The 14,643-nt window shown below is 51.0% G+C and overlaps 1 protein-coding gene across 4 annotated transcripts in view; it reads right to left on the bottom strand.

The window, feature by feature from the left end:
- Window positions 1–687: 687 nt before the first annotated feature.
- Window positions 688–14,643, bottom strand: part of PKNOX1 (PBX/knotted 1 homeobox 1) — a 59,527-nt gene continuing 45,571 nt past the window's right edge. For all 4 annotated transcript variants that reach the window (XM_012779120.3, XM_012779117.2, XM_075999894.1 and 1 more), the window contains 4 exons: window positions 10,907–11,035; window positions 9,697–9,773; window positions 6,320–6,492; window positions 688–4,065 (listed from right to left, as the gene is read on the bottom strand). In XM_012779120.3, the coding sequence (XP_012634574.1) occupies window positions 3,854–4,065; window positions 6,320–6,492; window positions 9,697–9,773; window positions 10,907–11,035 (591 nt within the window). In that variant the 3' untranslated portion in view covers window positions 688–3,853. The remainder of the gene's footprint in view (window positions 4,066–6,319; window positions 6,493–9,696; window positions 9,774–10,906; window positions 11,036–14,643) is intronic.

Below are 14,643 nucleotides of genomic sequence, written 5' to 3' on the forward strand. Positions count from 1 at the left end.
CCTGGAGAGGTCAGGTCTGGCCCGAGGTCCTCGTGGACAACATTCATGTCCACCCTTCACCTCTGACCTAAAGCAGTGGAGAAACAAGACAGTGCCTTCATTTTCTGGAAATCAGTCAAAACATTTCTTTAAGCAATGTGCTCTTAGCTGTCACTCCTAATCACCAACAGGATTCACAATTTTGGATGTACTTTTAAAAAATACTTGAGTCTGCTGACGTACTCCAGCCTCAAAGCAGAAACAGTTGTTAGGAGTGACAGCAGTCTGGACACCAAGGGTCACACGCCCTCCGCCGTGACGACACGCCTCTTACACACGAGTGGAACCGCACTGTCAGGAGATTCGGCAGTGTGATCAAACCGTGGGAGGCAGCACACCACCGTACCGACGAACCGCTTCCTTCCCACTACTGTCAGAATGATGAGATTTACGGAAGACTACAATGAAAAACAAAGAAACCTATTTCATTTTCTTTCCTGGAAAACCAATGAAGGCAGCAACTTAAGAAAAGACTCGAAAATGCAAACGGGTCTGGCTGTCCCGTGCAGTGTGATCCTGCCCACTCTTCAGGCGTGCGGGGGCACCTGCCGTGTCAGCGCAAGGCATGCAGACAGCCTCAAGGTCGCACTCACGGCGGGAAAGCGGCTTTTAGTGACACGGGCTTTATAAAATAAAACATCCATAAAGCATGTTTCTATTTTTAATTTTTTTGCTTTGATAAATCAATTGCTTCACAAAAATCCTTTTTAAAGACAACAATCCAAGAAAACATATTGTTACAGTATTCACATTTTAAAGATTGTCAGTTTCAAAGACCGAAAATAACTAGAACAAAGGAAGATTGCGGAGTTGTTTCTGTCACTAACTGCCAGGCTGGGCCTTCCCGGCGGGCCGAGGCCGCGGGCGCCGCCGCGCGGGTCCGGAAGGAGACAGTGCTCCTCGCCTCCTGCACAGCTGGGAGGCGACCGCACAACAGGTCGCACGGAACGGTTCCCGGAATCCTTTGTGGTCAGGGCTCTCTGCACACTGGATAAACACTTCGACTTATTTTACTATCTGGAACTGAAATGTGGGAAACTGAGCCGGGCCGACGCCCGGAGCCTGCTGGGGCGCGGCACTGCCGGCCCAGCTATCTGCTCGACAGCCGCACGGGGGGAGTGACAACAACATGCTCGATTTGGGTCTCAAGACACGTTCAAAAGGGTCCTTCATAAGGAAGAATTTAACAAGAACAAAGTTGGGATAGAATCCGATAATTTAAAATCTTACAGGGGACCTCCTCTCACAGACTCCTCGCCGTCCAAGGTGGGAAGACAGGCGCCCGAGTGGTGCACGCTGGCACAGACGTGCATGGGGCGGCTGTTTCAGAAACTGCAATGGCTTGTGTGTACAAGCTGTTTAAAAGCATCTTAGTTATTCATGGAGAAAGAAAGGTTAAAGGGTGCACAAGCGCCCTCTCTCTAAATCTCTATCCTATTCATCTGAATTTAATAAGAAATAGAAACAGGTTTCTGCTGAAGAGAATCGCACCATGCCATTCAGCATGGAGTTCCACTCTGGCCAGAGCATCCCAATGCCACCAGGTCCCCAGGCAGACGCTGTCTCACCATGTCGCCCAGGCTGGAGCGCAGTGGCAGCTCCCAGGTGCAATCACAGCTCGCTGCAGCCTCGAACTCCTGGGCTCAAGCGATCTTCCTGCCTTAGCCTGCCAAGTCGCTGGGACTACAGGCGCACGCCACTGCACCTGGCCTGGGCAGCACGCGTGAATACCGTCTGCTGCTCCAGCAAATGTGATTTCTCCCAGGTGAAGAAATAGTGACCAATCCACAAGTCCACGTTCTGTGAATGTCTCCACTAATCTACACTGCAGAGCAGCAGCCAAAGAGACAGGCGTGAGGGAGGAAGGAGGAAGGAGGAAGGCTGGCTGGCTTTCACACGTGCTCACTTTAAGTCCAAGAAAGCTGGGACTTAAGTAAAGCTAAAATGATGTTTTAGACTTGTATAGACCTGACTTAAAATAGTAAAAACTGTTTATAAATAAGGAATGCAATGGCTGCTTAAAAATGTTATTCTCTCCCCAAAAGAGTTAATCAAGTTTTTCTTTTAGTTATAGATCTTGAAACATTTTTAAAGAAATTTCTATGTATATTTTGCTCACTTCAAAATTACCTAGGAAGTATTCCCTTATGATTAATACATTTTTGGGGAAAAATCAGTTACAGAAAAGAATTTGCACTGGCTGAAAATGTCTCTCAACACAACCCTGGTTTATAACCAATCATTGTTGCTGAATCTCAGAACTGTTGATTTTCCCAACCAACCCTATAACTGTCCTTTACTAACAAATGGAACCTCAGCATCCCGTTTAAGATGATATAAAGGGATTCCATTTGAAACAAGGTGCATGTTTTCTGCCTGAGAAATCCCCACTCCTAAGTAAACAAATCGAAACCAAAGAAAACAAAACCCAGCCTACTCTCTCAATTCATCTTGTTACCAGAAAACAGAAGTCCTAAAAAATCATTCCAAGTCTTGTACTAGAAAATGGAAGTGCAAAAGTTATTTCAAATCTCATGTGATCAGTGAGAAAGGGAAGGCTGTGGAAATTCTGAAACAACGTATAAAAAAATAATGACACCAGGAGACCAATTGCAAATGTGTGTGAACCAACCAGGTGGGAAGTCTGCTGTCATGCCACTGTCACAGTTCATCACTGCAACCTCATGCATGTCTGCTAACTATGGAACAAAGTTTGAATGTTTGCTACTTACCCCAGCTCTGAGCCGACGGGGTAGAGCACATTTTGTATTAGTTTATGATAAACATTCTATGCATGACGTACTTCGAATAAAAAAATCCTAAAATGATACACAGATACCATGGTAAAACAACCATGTAATTGTAGTCAAATTCAGATTAGACTGGAATATGTATGGGGAGAGCTCCTAGCTAATTACCGGCTACCATTCCATCTCACCTGAAGACGTGTTTAGCAACTACCTTCAGATATATGTTTAGATCAGGTGTAAAATGCAATCTGAGTGTCACATATAAACAAAAATTTGGAGATATCAGAATTTCATTGAATAGTGTTTTGTTTTATAGTAGTAAGTGTGAATTGGTGCCCTGCGAGAGCAGAGGACCACGGAATGGGGGCTGGCTTTGGGCAGGTTCACTAAATTTGGTCAATTCAGAACATTCCAAATTGAAACAGCAAGCATGTATTGTTTCTTCTCTAGAAATTTCATCCTCAATATAGTCATAATCCAATTCATAATGAATTTATAAAAATAGCTTTTTATCCAATAATTCCAGCAAGGTAAAAATAGGAGTTTCTTTTGATATATAGCAAACGAAACAGGCTCACTGGGTATGCGAGAACTGAGCTTGTTTACACTGCCATCCACTCGCTATGAATCACACTGAGGCTACACGGGGGCTGTCGCCGCCTCACACTGGCAGTTTCGGGTGCAGAAGCTTCTTTCAAATCCACGGGCCACGCAAGTAACCAGCCCGCCGAGATGTGCCGTAAACCACGGAACTAAATTAAAACTGCATAATTTCTTAGAAAATGGCAGCACTATTCCTTAATCTAACCAGGGGAGGGGTATGTCATTCGTCACATTTCTAGAGTTAAACCTGCAAAGAATCTCTTTAAAAACCCGCGCACACTCACTCGCACTCACACACGCACACTTGAAAGAAGTCGCTGCTCCGGCAAAGACGCGCTTGAAGCTTACTATGAAATACAAAAGTGCACTCTTCTATATCTACATATAAAACATATTAGAAATAAAACTGTGTAAAATGTTTGCTGTGCAAACTATAAAAAGTCAGGTGAGTCCGCGCCGCCCTACTGCAGCGAGTCGCTGTTCTCCAGGACCAGCCCGCCGATGTGGGCGGGGGCCAGCGCGGCCCCGTCGTCCTCCGCGCTGTCCACAGACTCGTCCTCGCTCTGCCCCGCCATCATGACCTGCTGCACCGCCAGGGTGGCCCCGTCCGAGGACAGAGACTGCAGGCTGTCCACGTTCATGTTCACGGGCGTGGTGATGGTTACGACGGCTCCTGCAAGGGACACAGGCGTGTCACTACTGAAATGAGCACTTGCAGAGAAAAGCAGCAGTGCTTCATCACTCGACTGGGTACCGTGTGCTTGCCTGACCTGAAATGGAAAGACCTCTATATGTTTATGGAACACTCGACAGGGATTTAAGAAAGCGTCTCTGGACTCGGCCTCGGGCCGTGCTCGGCTGACACGGCGTTGGCCTAAGGACGGCCTGGTGGAGCTCGGGACTGGGAGGCACGCAGGTCCCGAGGCAGGGAGCGCTGCAGGGAGAAGAGAGGAAGCCAAACCACAGGGCAAGGATGTACGAGAGGAATATGAACAGGGAACAAAAAGGATAGTAAGGTAGAGTAAGATCAGTTTGAAAGAGAAAAAAAGCAAACCTGTAACACGCAGATCCCTGTCGCACAGCCCAATAGCAAAGGAGGGAAACGGCCGTGGGCCACAGCGGGCCCACGTTGAGACGCGGACCCAGGCCGCCGTGCTGCGGTTAAACACCACACAGCCGGTCCGACAGGCCAAGTCGCAAACATCTCCAAAACGTGTTAGTGAGAGATGAAAGCAGGTGGCCACAGTGTTACATGCTAACGCTTGGCTGAGGGTTTGGGAGACACATTCACGCATGCGTGTCATCCACGCGCTGGGCTCGTGCAGGAAGCTGGTAACGACGATCGCTCTGGAGAAGACCAGACGCCAGGAGAAAGACAGAGTGATGCCTTTCTAACCAGTTCTTGGATTAAAAGAGAAAAAAACCTGAATATAAATTCTTTAAATATGACGTGGGACTACTTCCCACCAAAACCTAAATGAAGAAAGCAGAGCAGCACTTGGAAAACTTCACTTTAAATGCATACGGTAAACTCAGGAGAGGCCAAATGGGAACAACGCAGGTGTGATCACGGCCCCACCTAGCCGCAAGACCAGCACCCCCACGCCAAGTCCCCCGCATCCGAGGAGAACCATCAGCACAGGTGTGCAAGAGACCACCTGAGGCCGGGGAGGAACCATCTGGAAGGATGACGAGCACGGCGTGCAGCGCTCACAGAGCCGGCCTGGGAAGCTCCTCACCCCAGGCTCAGGAACTCAAGGAGGCCTGGCCTCAAGCGTGGGGGTACAGCCCTTGCCGAGCTCTGCTGTGGGCCACCAGACACCGCTCCCAAGTGACCTCACTGTACCCCAGAGCAACGCTCAGGAAGACATACAAGAACACAAACACAGCCTGCACCCAACAAGGCAAATTCACAGTGCCGAGCATCCTTTCGGGTTTACAGGCGTACAAACAGGCAGGAAAGCGCATAATGGGGAGGAAACCAAGCTGGTCCAGGACTGAGAGATGCTGGAATTAGCAGAGAAGGACAGCAAAACCGTTACTGACTGTATTCTGTTTTGAAACCTTAAGTAGATTCATGAATGATGTAAAAGACTCAAATAGAACCTCTGGAGAGATGAAAATGACAATGTCTAAGATGAAAACCATGCCAGATAGGATGGACTCAAGATTAAACAGTACAGAATAGAAGACTGGTGAAGCGGAAGGAGAGTAACAGAAGCCATCCAAAATGAAACACAAACAATCTAACAAACTGAAAAGAGCCTCAGTAACGTGAAACTTTAACCACCTGCTACGCACAGGCAACTCAAGTTCCTGAAAGGAGCAGGGGTCAGAAAACAGTTGATAAAACCATGGCCCCAACCCCCCCAACTTAATAGCCGTGTATTACTGCATGAGGAACAGTGGGAAGCAGAATGCGCTGACACCACCATTGACACACACGGTTTGGATTGGAAAAACAATCCAAACCACGAAGAACTCCTGCGAACAGACAGGTGCTCGTGAAACACAACAGACTGGGAGGAAGGGACAAGGTCCCGGGCAGCAAACGAAAACAGGAGAAGGGCGTGGGACTAAGAAGGGTAAGAAGTCACGTGGTAAGGACGGGGACCTCCCATCCCCTGCACCCAGAGGCGGAGGGAACAGAAAGCAAACACGGAGCGAAGGACGGGACACGCTGTCGAGGACTGTCTCTGACACGGCCGGTGAGCACAGATCCGGACTGTGCTGTGAGTTCTCTGCTGCCCACGCCTGCCCCCGCGGGGTCCCTCCCACACGCGTGCAGGACGGCTCGGCCGTTTCAGGTGCAGACACAGAACCCGTGTGTCTTGCTCGCAGCGTTTGCTAAAGCCCGCAGCTGGCCATGCCCAATCCCAGCTCCCGCGTCCCCCCCACCCGCCGCGTCCGGCTGGGGCCACCCGTACCTTCCGTCATGGCGAGCTCGCTGGGCGGTGGCTGGGCGACGCCCGAGGCGATGGAGTCGGGCCAGAACCTCTGCACCGGCCTGTTCTGAGCAGTCTTTTTCTTTGCTTTGGGGGTCTCTGAGCAACTGGAATCCAGCATCGGCTGCAGGATCCGTCTTCTGGCGTTGATGAACCTGGGAGCCAACGGGGCCTCCGTCAGGGCAGGCTGCGGGCCGAGGGAGCCACGCTCCAGCGACGCGCGCCTTGCCAGCGGGCTATGGAGAACACCCACACTCTCCCTGTGACCCGTGCTTAAGAGGAATCAAAGTCATTCTCAGTTACCTAAATTATCGCCTTAGAGTCCAGATAAACAGGGCCTGCTATTTTAAAAGTCATTCATTTAAATAAGGACCAACTCTTCCATGGCATCTTTTTCTTAGCCTCAACTGATTTGTTCCATGTCTGTGAATTAGACATTCATAATGACACTGATGATGCTGTTTTGTGAATTTGACATTATTTTCTCTAAGGAAAATAAATGTTAAAGCATCGAGACGTTATGATTCCTGTGGTCTCGCTGTGCGCGAGGCTGTCTGGACAGGCAGCTCGGCCGCCCCGGCTGTGACCAAGGCCTGCGTTTCAGGAAACGTGAGTGACGCCAGCCACAGGCAGGGATCTGAGGCAGGGCCTCCCCCTTGCACAGGCTGCTCCAGACCACGCGCTCTCTCCCAGACGCCCACAGCCGTGGCCACCCGGAGGTCACCACACACGGGGCTGGCAGTGCCAACGTGCTGGCAGCGCTGAAATCCCTGACAGACGTCAGCTGCTCCGTGACACTGAGAGCTCATGCTGGTGACACGACCCCACACAGAAAGAGACCAGCAGAAATACAGACTGGCGAGGCAGGCTCGGCCAGTGAATATGGCAGCAACCTTGAAAAACATTAAAAGACTGGTCTTCAGTCTCCATCCCTCTGGGTGCCCCGAGCTGTGCCTTCCAACGCGAGGAGTGTGGGAGGGTGCTGGTGCAAGCAGGAGACTGAAATCCCCAAACGGGCTCTTCCTCCTGCGGTCAGGGCCGTGTGCGGCAGGGGACGGCCTGGCCGGACCTGGCACTCCTGCCGCACTGCCATTCATACTCCCTGGGGCCACCTTGCTACAGTGATGGAAGGAAAAACAACAGCGGCCCCATAAACGTGCTCATCAAACTAGAACCTGTCCCGATTCCTGCCCATTCCTACCCTAACACAGGAACGGCCATGCCAACCAAGCTTAAGGACTCATCTCTGTCTTCTTTTTTCAGGAGTAGGAGTGACAAGGTGGTCCCCACTTGGGAGAGTCACACACGCTAATCTATTAAAAGCTACACCTCTGTGGACAACCGTGGAGTCCTGTTCATGGCATCACAGAAATAAAAGCATCGCTTTTAGACTCAGACTCCAGTCCGCTTTGTCACTGTGTGACAACTTCTCTTTTAATGCCCCCACCTGCAAAACAACAGGACTAGAACTGGATCGGCTCTAAGGTTGCTTCATTTTAAAATTATAAAGATTAAAAAAATATCTAGAATTACACGAGGACACATTCTAGTATTAACAAACGATAGTGACTTGCTGGTCCCGCAGTACAAGCGTGACCAGGAAAGCAGACTCGGGAGTAAAGGCCGGTGGCCCCGCAGCTGCCCATGACGCTGCCCCGCAGGGCAGGGCCTTGGCGGCCGGTCCTCACATGCTGCTCGAACCCTCCTGCTCTAACGCTCCTGCTACTAGGCAGCGGCACAGGCTAACGACTCGCAGGTGTGTCGATCTCACCACTCTGAGATGTAATTGTAAATATAAAAGGAAAGAAAGTCACACAAGGTAAAAGTAGTTATAGATATTAAAAGATTTTAGAAATCTAGAATTTAAAAAAGTAATGTTATTAAACTGTTATTAATTCTAAAATTTAAAAGCTGATACCTAACCTGGTTAAACTGTTAACGTAACAGAGTGGCACGTTGGGAACAAGGAAATCATGAAGAACAAAAGGTAACTGCAGCACCTGGATATCCACCCCCATTCAACCCAACGATCACTCAACCAAATGTGACGTTTCTACATAAGACCACATGGAGAGAACCCTACACACACTCGGTATGCTTCAAATATCACAGCAACTATCTACTTGAACCTTTAAATTCTTGTTAACACTATTAAAAAGATTGAACAGGAAATAACTCAAATAGCATGGTCTGTTATTGCTACCCAAATCTAAAATAACAGCCTGAAGGCAAGATAATAAAAACATTTAGTGCAATACCAAAATATACCTCCTGCATGTGTAATTGCATAAATAGGAAGATTTTATTGTTTATATTGGAACTTCAATAAGCTTACATTTTAGCCTCATTAAAATAAAAAGGCCGGACGGGTGGCTCTCGCCTGCAATCCTAGCACTCTGGGAGGCCAACGCAGGCAGATTGCTCGAGGTCAGGAGTTCAAAACCAGCCTGAGCAAGAGCGAGACCCCGTCTCTACTATAAATAGAAAGAAATTAATTGGCCAACTAATATATATAGAAAATTAGCCGGGCATGGTGGCGCATGCCTGTAGTCCCAGCTACTCGGGAGGCTGAGGCAGGAGGATCGCTTGAGCCCAGGAGTTTGAGGTTGCTGTGAGCTAGGCTGATGCCACAGCACCTCACTCTAGCCTGGGCAACAAAGTGAGACTCTGCCTCAAAAAAAATAAAATAAAATAAAAATAAAATAATAAAAATAAAAATATAATGTTTACAAGTGGCAGAATTTGTGCTTTCTTTTATGCATGCCAATTTTATTAAGCTGAAATTCCTTCCTATATCTGAGCAACAAGTAAATAAAAATGAGGTGACTAATGATCACAACGGAGCCCACCCCAAACCCCAGCACCACTCAGGAACGTGCATTACGTAATTATTTAAGGGAGAACACAGGGTCCAAGTGTCACTGCAAGGTGTGGCAGCAGACCTCTAAGAGGAGGCTTTTATCGATAAGTGCCAGCGACCCTCCAGGCGCCCCCGTGGCGCAGGTTTCCAAGGCAGGAGAGCGGCATAAGTTCCCCAGAGGTCAAGACCCCTGGCTGCCAGCGCCCACCGACGAGGCCCAGGCTTGTGCGGACGCGGGACCCGGGCAGTACCTCCCCGAGGAAACTGCAGCCAGGCGAGCAGGACACGGGAAGGGGTCCATGATCACGCCGTGATAATGAAAACTCAGGCTGAGAGTGAGCGCTGGTTTGCTCTTAAGTACCCCGCCTCCCATGCCAGCACCCTGACAACAGAGTACTGCCTGCTACGAGCACTCGCATTTTCAACGCCACTGTACCATGTGTCAGTGCCAGGGTTCCCAGCACCCCACTGTGTGACAGGCCCGTCTCAGTCGCCTTACCAGTTGTTGACTTGGAGCAGGGTCAGATTCGTTTGAGCGGCGATCTGTTTTTTCTCATCCTCTGTTGGGTAGGGATGCTGAAAACAAAAAGGAGGGTTACCATGACCTTTGACTGTTATACAGGACATCAAGATTATCCAGGCAAAATACGAGGATCAAATAACCATCACTAAAAACCTGTGACAGCGATAGGCTTCCAGCCAAAACCTACCTCTCGGCCCACAGACGTAGCCACCAAAGAATGTGCTGCGGCAGTGGGTCAGCACACACGCCAAGGCGTGACCGGCCACAGCATCTGAGGTTCAAAGGTGACAGTAACCACAGCCACGGACAGCACCGGGAGCGGCCGCCCAGCGACGATGGCTTCTCCGTGCCAGGCGCTGAAAGGCGGAACCCTCCTGGGCTGGCCGGAGGGGCCAGCGAGAGGCTGCAGGGCGGCGTCCAGCCCGCCCCAGCCAATCTCTCCCTCCTGGGAGCCCACCTGCCGCTGTGCCTGTGTGCACTCCCCGCCGAGAGCCACGCCTGGCTGCTCCAGACTGGCTGCCGGCCTGGGGGGTGTCCCTCCGAAAGCTGCCCTGGGTCAGCAGGCTGGCAGCAGCCACGTCACACAGGGTGAGGAGCATGTCCTTCCCGTCAACTTGGCAGGCATGTCCCTTTGCTGTGCCTCCTGAGGCCTCCTGGGACAGGGAGAACCTGCGGCTATGACCCAGGGAGGAAGGGCAGCGAACGCACACCCAGAACACACCGGGCAGACTCGGGCCATGTCAGACACGCCCACCGCTGACCCTCGTGGACATGCTCAACACCACGTCTGCATGTGTAACCTTGCCGTGTCCTTTCAAATCCAACATACAAAAACACAGCAACTCTCCCAGGTTTTGCCCAAACCCATCTTCCGTCTGCCCCTTCTCCAGCTAACCTCACCCCGCCCCAGTCGCCTTTGGTGGGCAGGGCCCGCCTCCCGCACGCGCAGTTTACGCGGCCACGTGCTCTCCCTTTCACCACAGCCCCTCGCTGCGCTGTGAGTCTTGAAGCAAAGGCCTCCATCCGTTGGCTGCCTCCCCTTCTGCCCCACGCTCCCCCGTCATGGACACTCCACAAAGCACGGATGCTGAAGGTCAGCCCCACCAGCCTACGAGAGCGACGTTTCCCACGACACGCAAGCCAGGAAGCAGGCCCCGGGCCCGCCGAGCGCACGCCGCGCCCTTACCCCTATGTGCTGGAAGAGCCACGACCGCATCACGTTGGTGGCGTGCTTCGGCAGAACTCCCCGCTTGTTCTTCGATGAGCCGTCATCTTGATGCAAGATGCTTAGATCTTGGTTTAACTGCAACTGAAGCTTTTAAACAATTGAGAAATCACGTTAGAAAGCACAAAAAAGACATACCCAGGTAGCTTCCGACCTCAGGTGGAGACAGTGACCTCGCTCTTCCAGACAGGTGACTTATGTACAGCAAGGGCCAATACCCGGGCCCTGCACACACTGACCCCGTGCGGGTCTGGCTCCTCCGCACGCAGCTCTTCACGCCAGCGACGGTCTGCACGGGCCCCGCACCTGGCACGGCTCTCAGAAGGCCGCTCTGCGGGCAGGTGAAGCCTGTGTCCTCTAGCCACCACCCGGTCCCACCCGTGCCTCCTGTGGTGAGGGGGAACATCAATTTCCTCGGCTAACAGAGACTTCCAGCAGCTGGTGGCAATGGACAGAGACGCCAGGAAGCTGCGCCCAGAGAGCAAGTTGTGCCAGGCGAGCGGGGGGACTGACGCACAGAGCACCAGAGGCCGATGGAGGGACCCGGAGCAGGAGGGTGACGCCCGTCCCCTGAGACACGGCGGCAGGCACTGAGGGAGGGCAAATGACACCCTTTCAATTCTATTTGAAAGAAAAGCACCAGTCTGGCCCTTCTTTGGTGAGTGTCTTATCAGAAAAGCATTAAGAAAAAATCTGTTCACAAGGCCATGCTTCGGGGCCCCAGCACGTCCCCCAATCGCAGCACCTCCGTCCCCGGCACGTGCAGAGACGACGTCATCGCTGCCCACCGCACAGAGCAAGGAAGGAAGGAAGCAAACCGTCCTGCAGGGCCACGGCACGGACACATCAGGCCGACATGAGAGCTCACATATGAACCGACCTAATAAATAAGTGACATCTAATTCTACAGGTCAATTTCAGTATACTGTATTCATAAATATGGTTTAAAGGATTTAGAAGTTTATTTTGGAGAAATTTTTACTATATTATTTTACCTTTACTTCCTCTGGATTTATACCTTTTTGGATATATTCTTCAAAAATCTGAAAACCAACATCTACAGAAACAGCTGACAGGGACTGAATTTTATGACCTTAAAGGACATACTAATATCGTACATCTTAAAACGCAAGATTATTACTAAGGGAGTAATTATTTCATGAATGTGTGTGTTTAAGGACTGAGAGCAAATCGTATTAAGAACTGCCTATAGCTCAAATTTGTGCATACAGGAAAAGGAATGGAAGTGAACTTTTAAAACGAGTTCCAAAGCATCAGGGCCAAACTTGAGTTTGTCTGCTGCGTCTGTCTCAGTCGAATCCACGATGGTGATCTTAATGAAACGAGACATGTGCTTCAGCGTTGACTTTTCCGGTTCGAGGCTAGAGCAAGCCTGGGCTCCTGGACAGGCACTGCGACACTCGACTTCCGAAGTGCTGCCCACGGGGTCCCGGGGCGAGGACTAATTCGAGAGAAGGAAGCTGGCTGAGGGCCGAGAGAGGACGGTCTGTTCGCCCCGCTCAGCTCCAGAGAAGCCCAGGCACTGGACACGGCCGGGCGTGGAGGCCGGGCCTGGCTGGAGTCTAAGCAGCAGCGAGGGCAGCTCACTTCTCCATGGGCCCACAAGGACGCGTGGGGGTTGGCGCGCCCGTCGAGGACAGTGGCTGCCACGGGGCAGCAGCTCTGGGCTGCAGCTCTCTGCAAGTTTGCTGTGGCTATACCAGGAAAGAAGGCATGTGCAGATTTCCATGGAAATTATGATTCTATGAAAGATTTTGAGGAGGTGAGGAAGGCTGGTATCTTCCAGAGTGCAAAGTGATTTTGGAATATAAAGAATTTCTTTGGGCTGATTTACATAGAAGTTTGTCACTGACCCGTGCTCCTGAGCTGTATGTGGGCTGAGCAATAATTTCTCTTGATTATTAAACTTAATTAACAAATACTAAAAAAACAAAACAAAACAGAACAAAACAAAACAAAACAAAAGCAATGAGGGCAGTCCTGGCAACCCATGCCTGTAACCCCAGCACTGTGGGAGGCCAAGGCAGGGGGATCACTTGAGCCCAGGAATTCAAGACCAGCCTGGGCAACACAGTGAGACCTCATCCCTAAAAAAAAAAAAAAAAGAGAGAGAGACAGGGACAGGAAGGTCTGCACACAAAACGGGAGCCCCGCCTACTGCCGCTCTGGGCAGGGATGGGGAGGCCTTCTCTGGAGAGACTGAGCGAGATGAGACTGCCGGCAGTTGAATCTGGGGGTCAGTCAGGGAAAAGCCGCTGGCCTCAGCCCAGCACCTGAGAAGCACCAAAGAACTTTCTGGGGGCTCGTGTCTAAATTTAAAAAGACAGCCAGGTATCCCCAAACACTTGAAAGCCTCTGCCACAACAAGCAGAGGCCACAGTGAATGAGCTCTGGGTGCAGGGGAAACGGAGAGCATGCAGGAACCAGAAGAAAGTCTCTGCTGCCCATGAACCTAGAGGTGGATGCTATTAAAAAGAAAGAAAAACATATAGAAAGCAAGGCAAAGCTCTTAGAAATTAAAAATACACTAGAAGGTTAAAACTCAATAGATGGGCTGGAAAGGAAAACACAATCTTTCAGAAAATAGGAGAAAAGTGACAGTTGGAAGAAAAAATATATTTAAAAAATCAAGCGAGTCGGTTCAGGAGGTCTAACGTTCAGTGCGTAAGAGCCTGAGAAAGGCAGAACGTGCGAGCGGGCTGGGGCAACACCGCCCAGAAAACTGCAGGGACGCACCGCAACTGCGGACTCTGGGATTAAAGGACACGGAGGGCCAGCCCAGCCCGCGAGGAGACCCCGCCAAAACACTCAGAGCACCGACGGGAAGAGGGAAGCGTCCCAAAAAGGAGAGAAACGCAAGCGGTGAGAAGAAAGGGTAACAGCCTTCTCAAAAGCAGCGCTGGCCACTGAAGACGAGGAAGCGACGCCCTCCCTACACCCACCGCGTGGGGAGCATTTTCAACCTGGAACTCCAGGCTTAAACAGACTCATCTCAAATACGAGACCAAATAAAGTCATTTGAGGATTTGCAAATATTTCTCGTGCACATTTTCTAAGGAAGTTTTGAGGGAGGGAATAAAAAGACGTGAGGGGACCCTCAAGGTGACACCCAGGCAAAGCTCCACCCACGCCGCCGGGCACAGTGCCGTGTCAGAGCTGCAGGGAGGACAGCCCAGCGCCGGTGCGTCCCCAGCTGCCGGGCCCACGGAAAGCTGCTGAGAGGCTGCTGGCGAGGCCGTGACGATCTGGCCACTGATACAACAGCTCAGCAAACGGACAAACACAAGACGACGACTAACTTGGGCAAAGAAGCCATTTGAACCAGAGCACCGCCACAGTCAGGGCAGGCGCTGGCTGGGCGGTGACACGTGTGGACTTGGAGGCGCATCCCCCTCCCCTCCACGACCAAACGCCAGAACAAGGGCCGAGTTAGGAGATGAGATTTTTCACTTGGAAACGAAAAGTGGGTAACAGATTTGTCTGGGCCTGGGAGGTGGACAGCTGTCAAGATCCGTTCTGAGCTCTTCGGCATCTCTGATGGCGGAAGCTACGACACATGGTAGCTGGATAAAAACATTAAAAATAACCACAGGCCGGGCGCGGGGGCTCACACCTGTAATCCTAGCACTCTGGGAGGCCGAGGCGGGAGGATCGCTCAAGGTCAGGAGTTTGAAAGC

Source organism: Microcebus murinus, chromosome 1 (genome assembly GCF_040939455.1).
Source record: "Microcebus murinus isolate Inina chromosome 1, M.murinus_Inina_mat1.0, whole genome shotgun sequence".
Taxonomy (NCBI): domain Eukaryota; kingdom Metazoa; phylum Chordata; class Mammalia; order Primates; family Cheirogaleidae; genus Microcebus; species Microcebus murinus.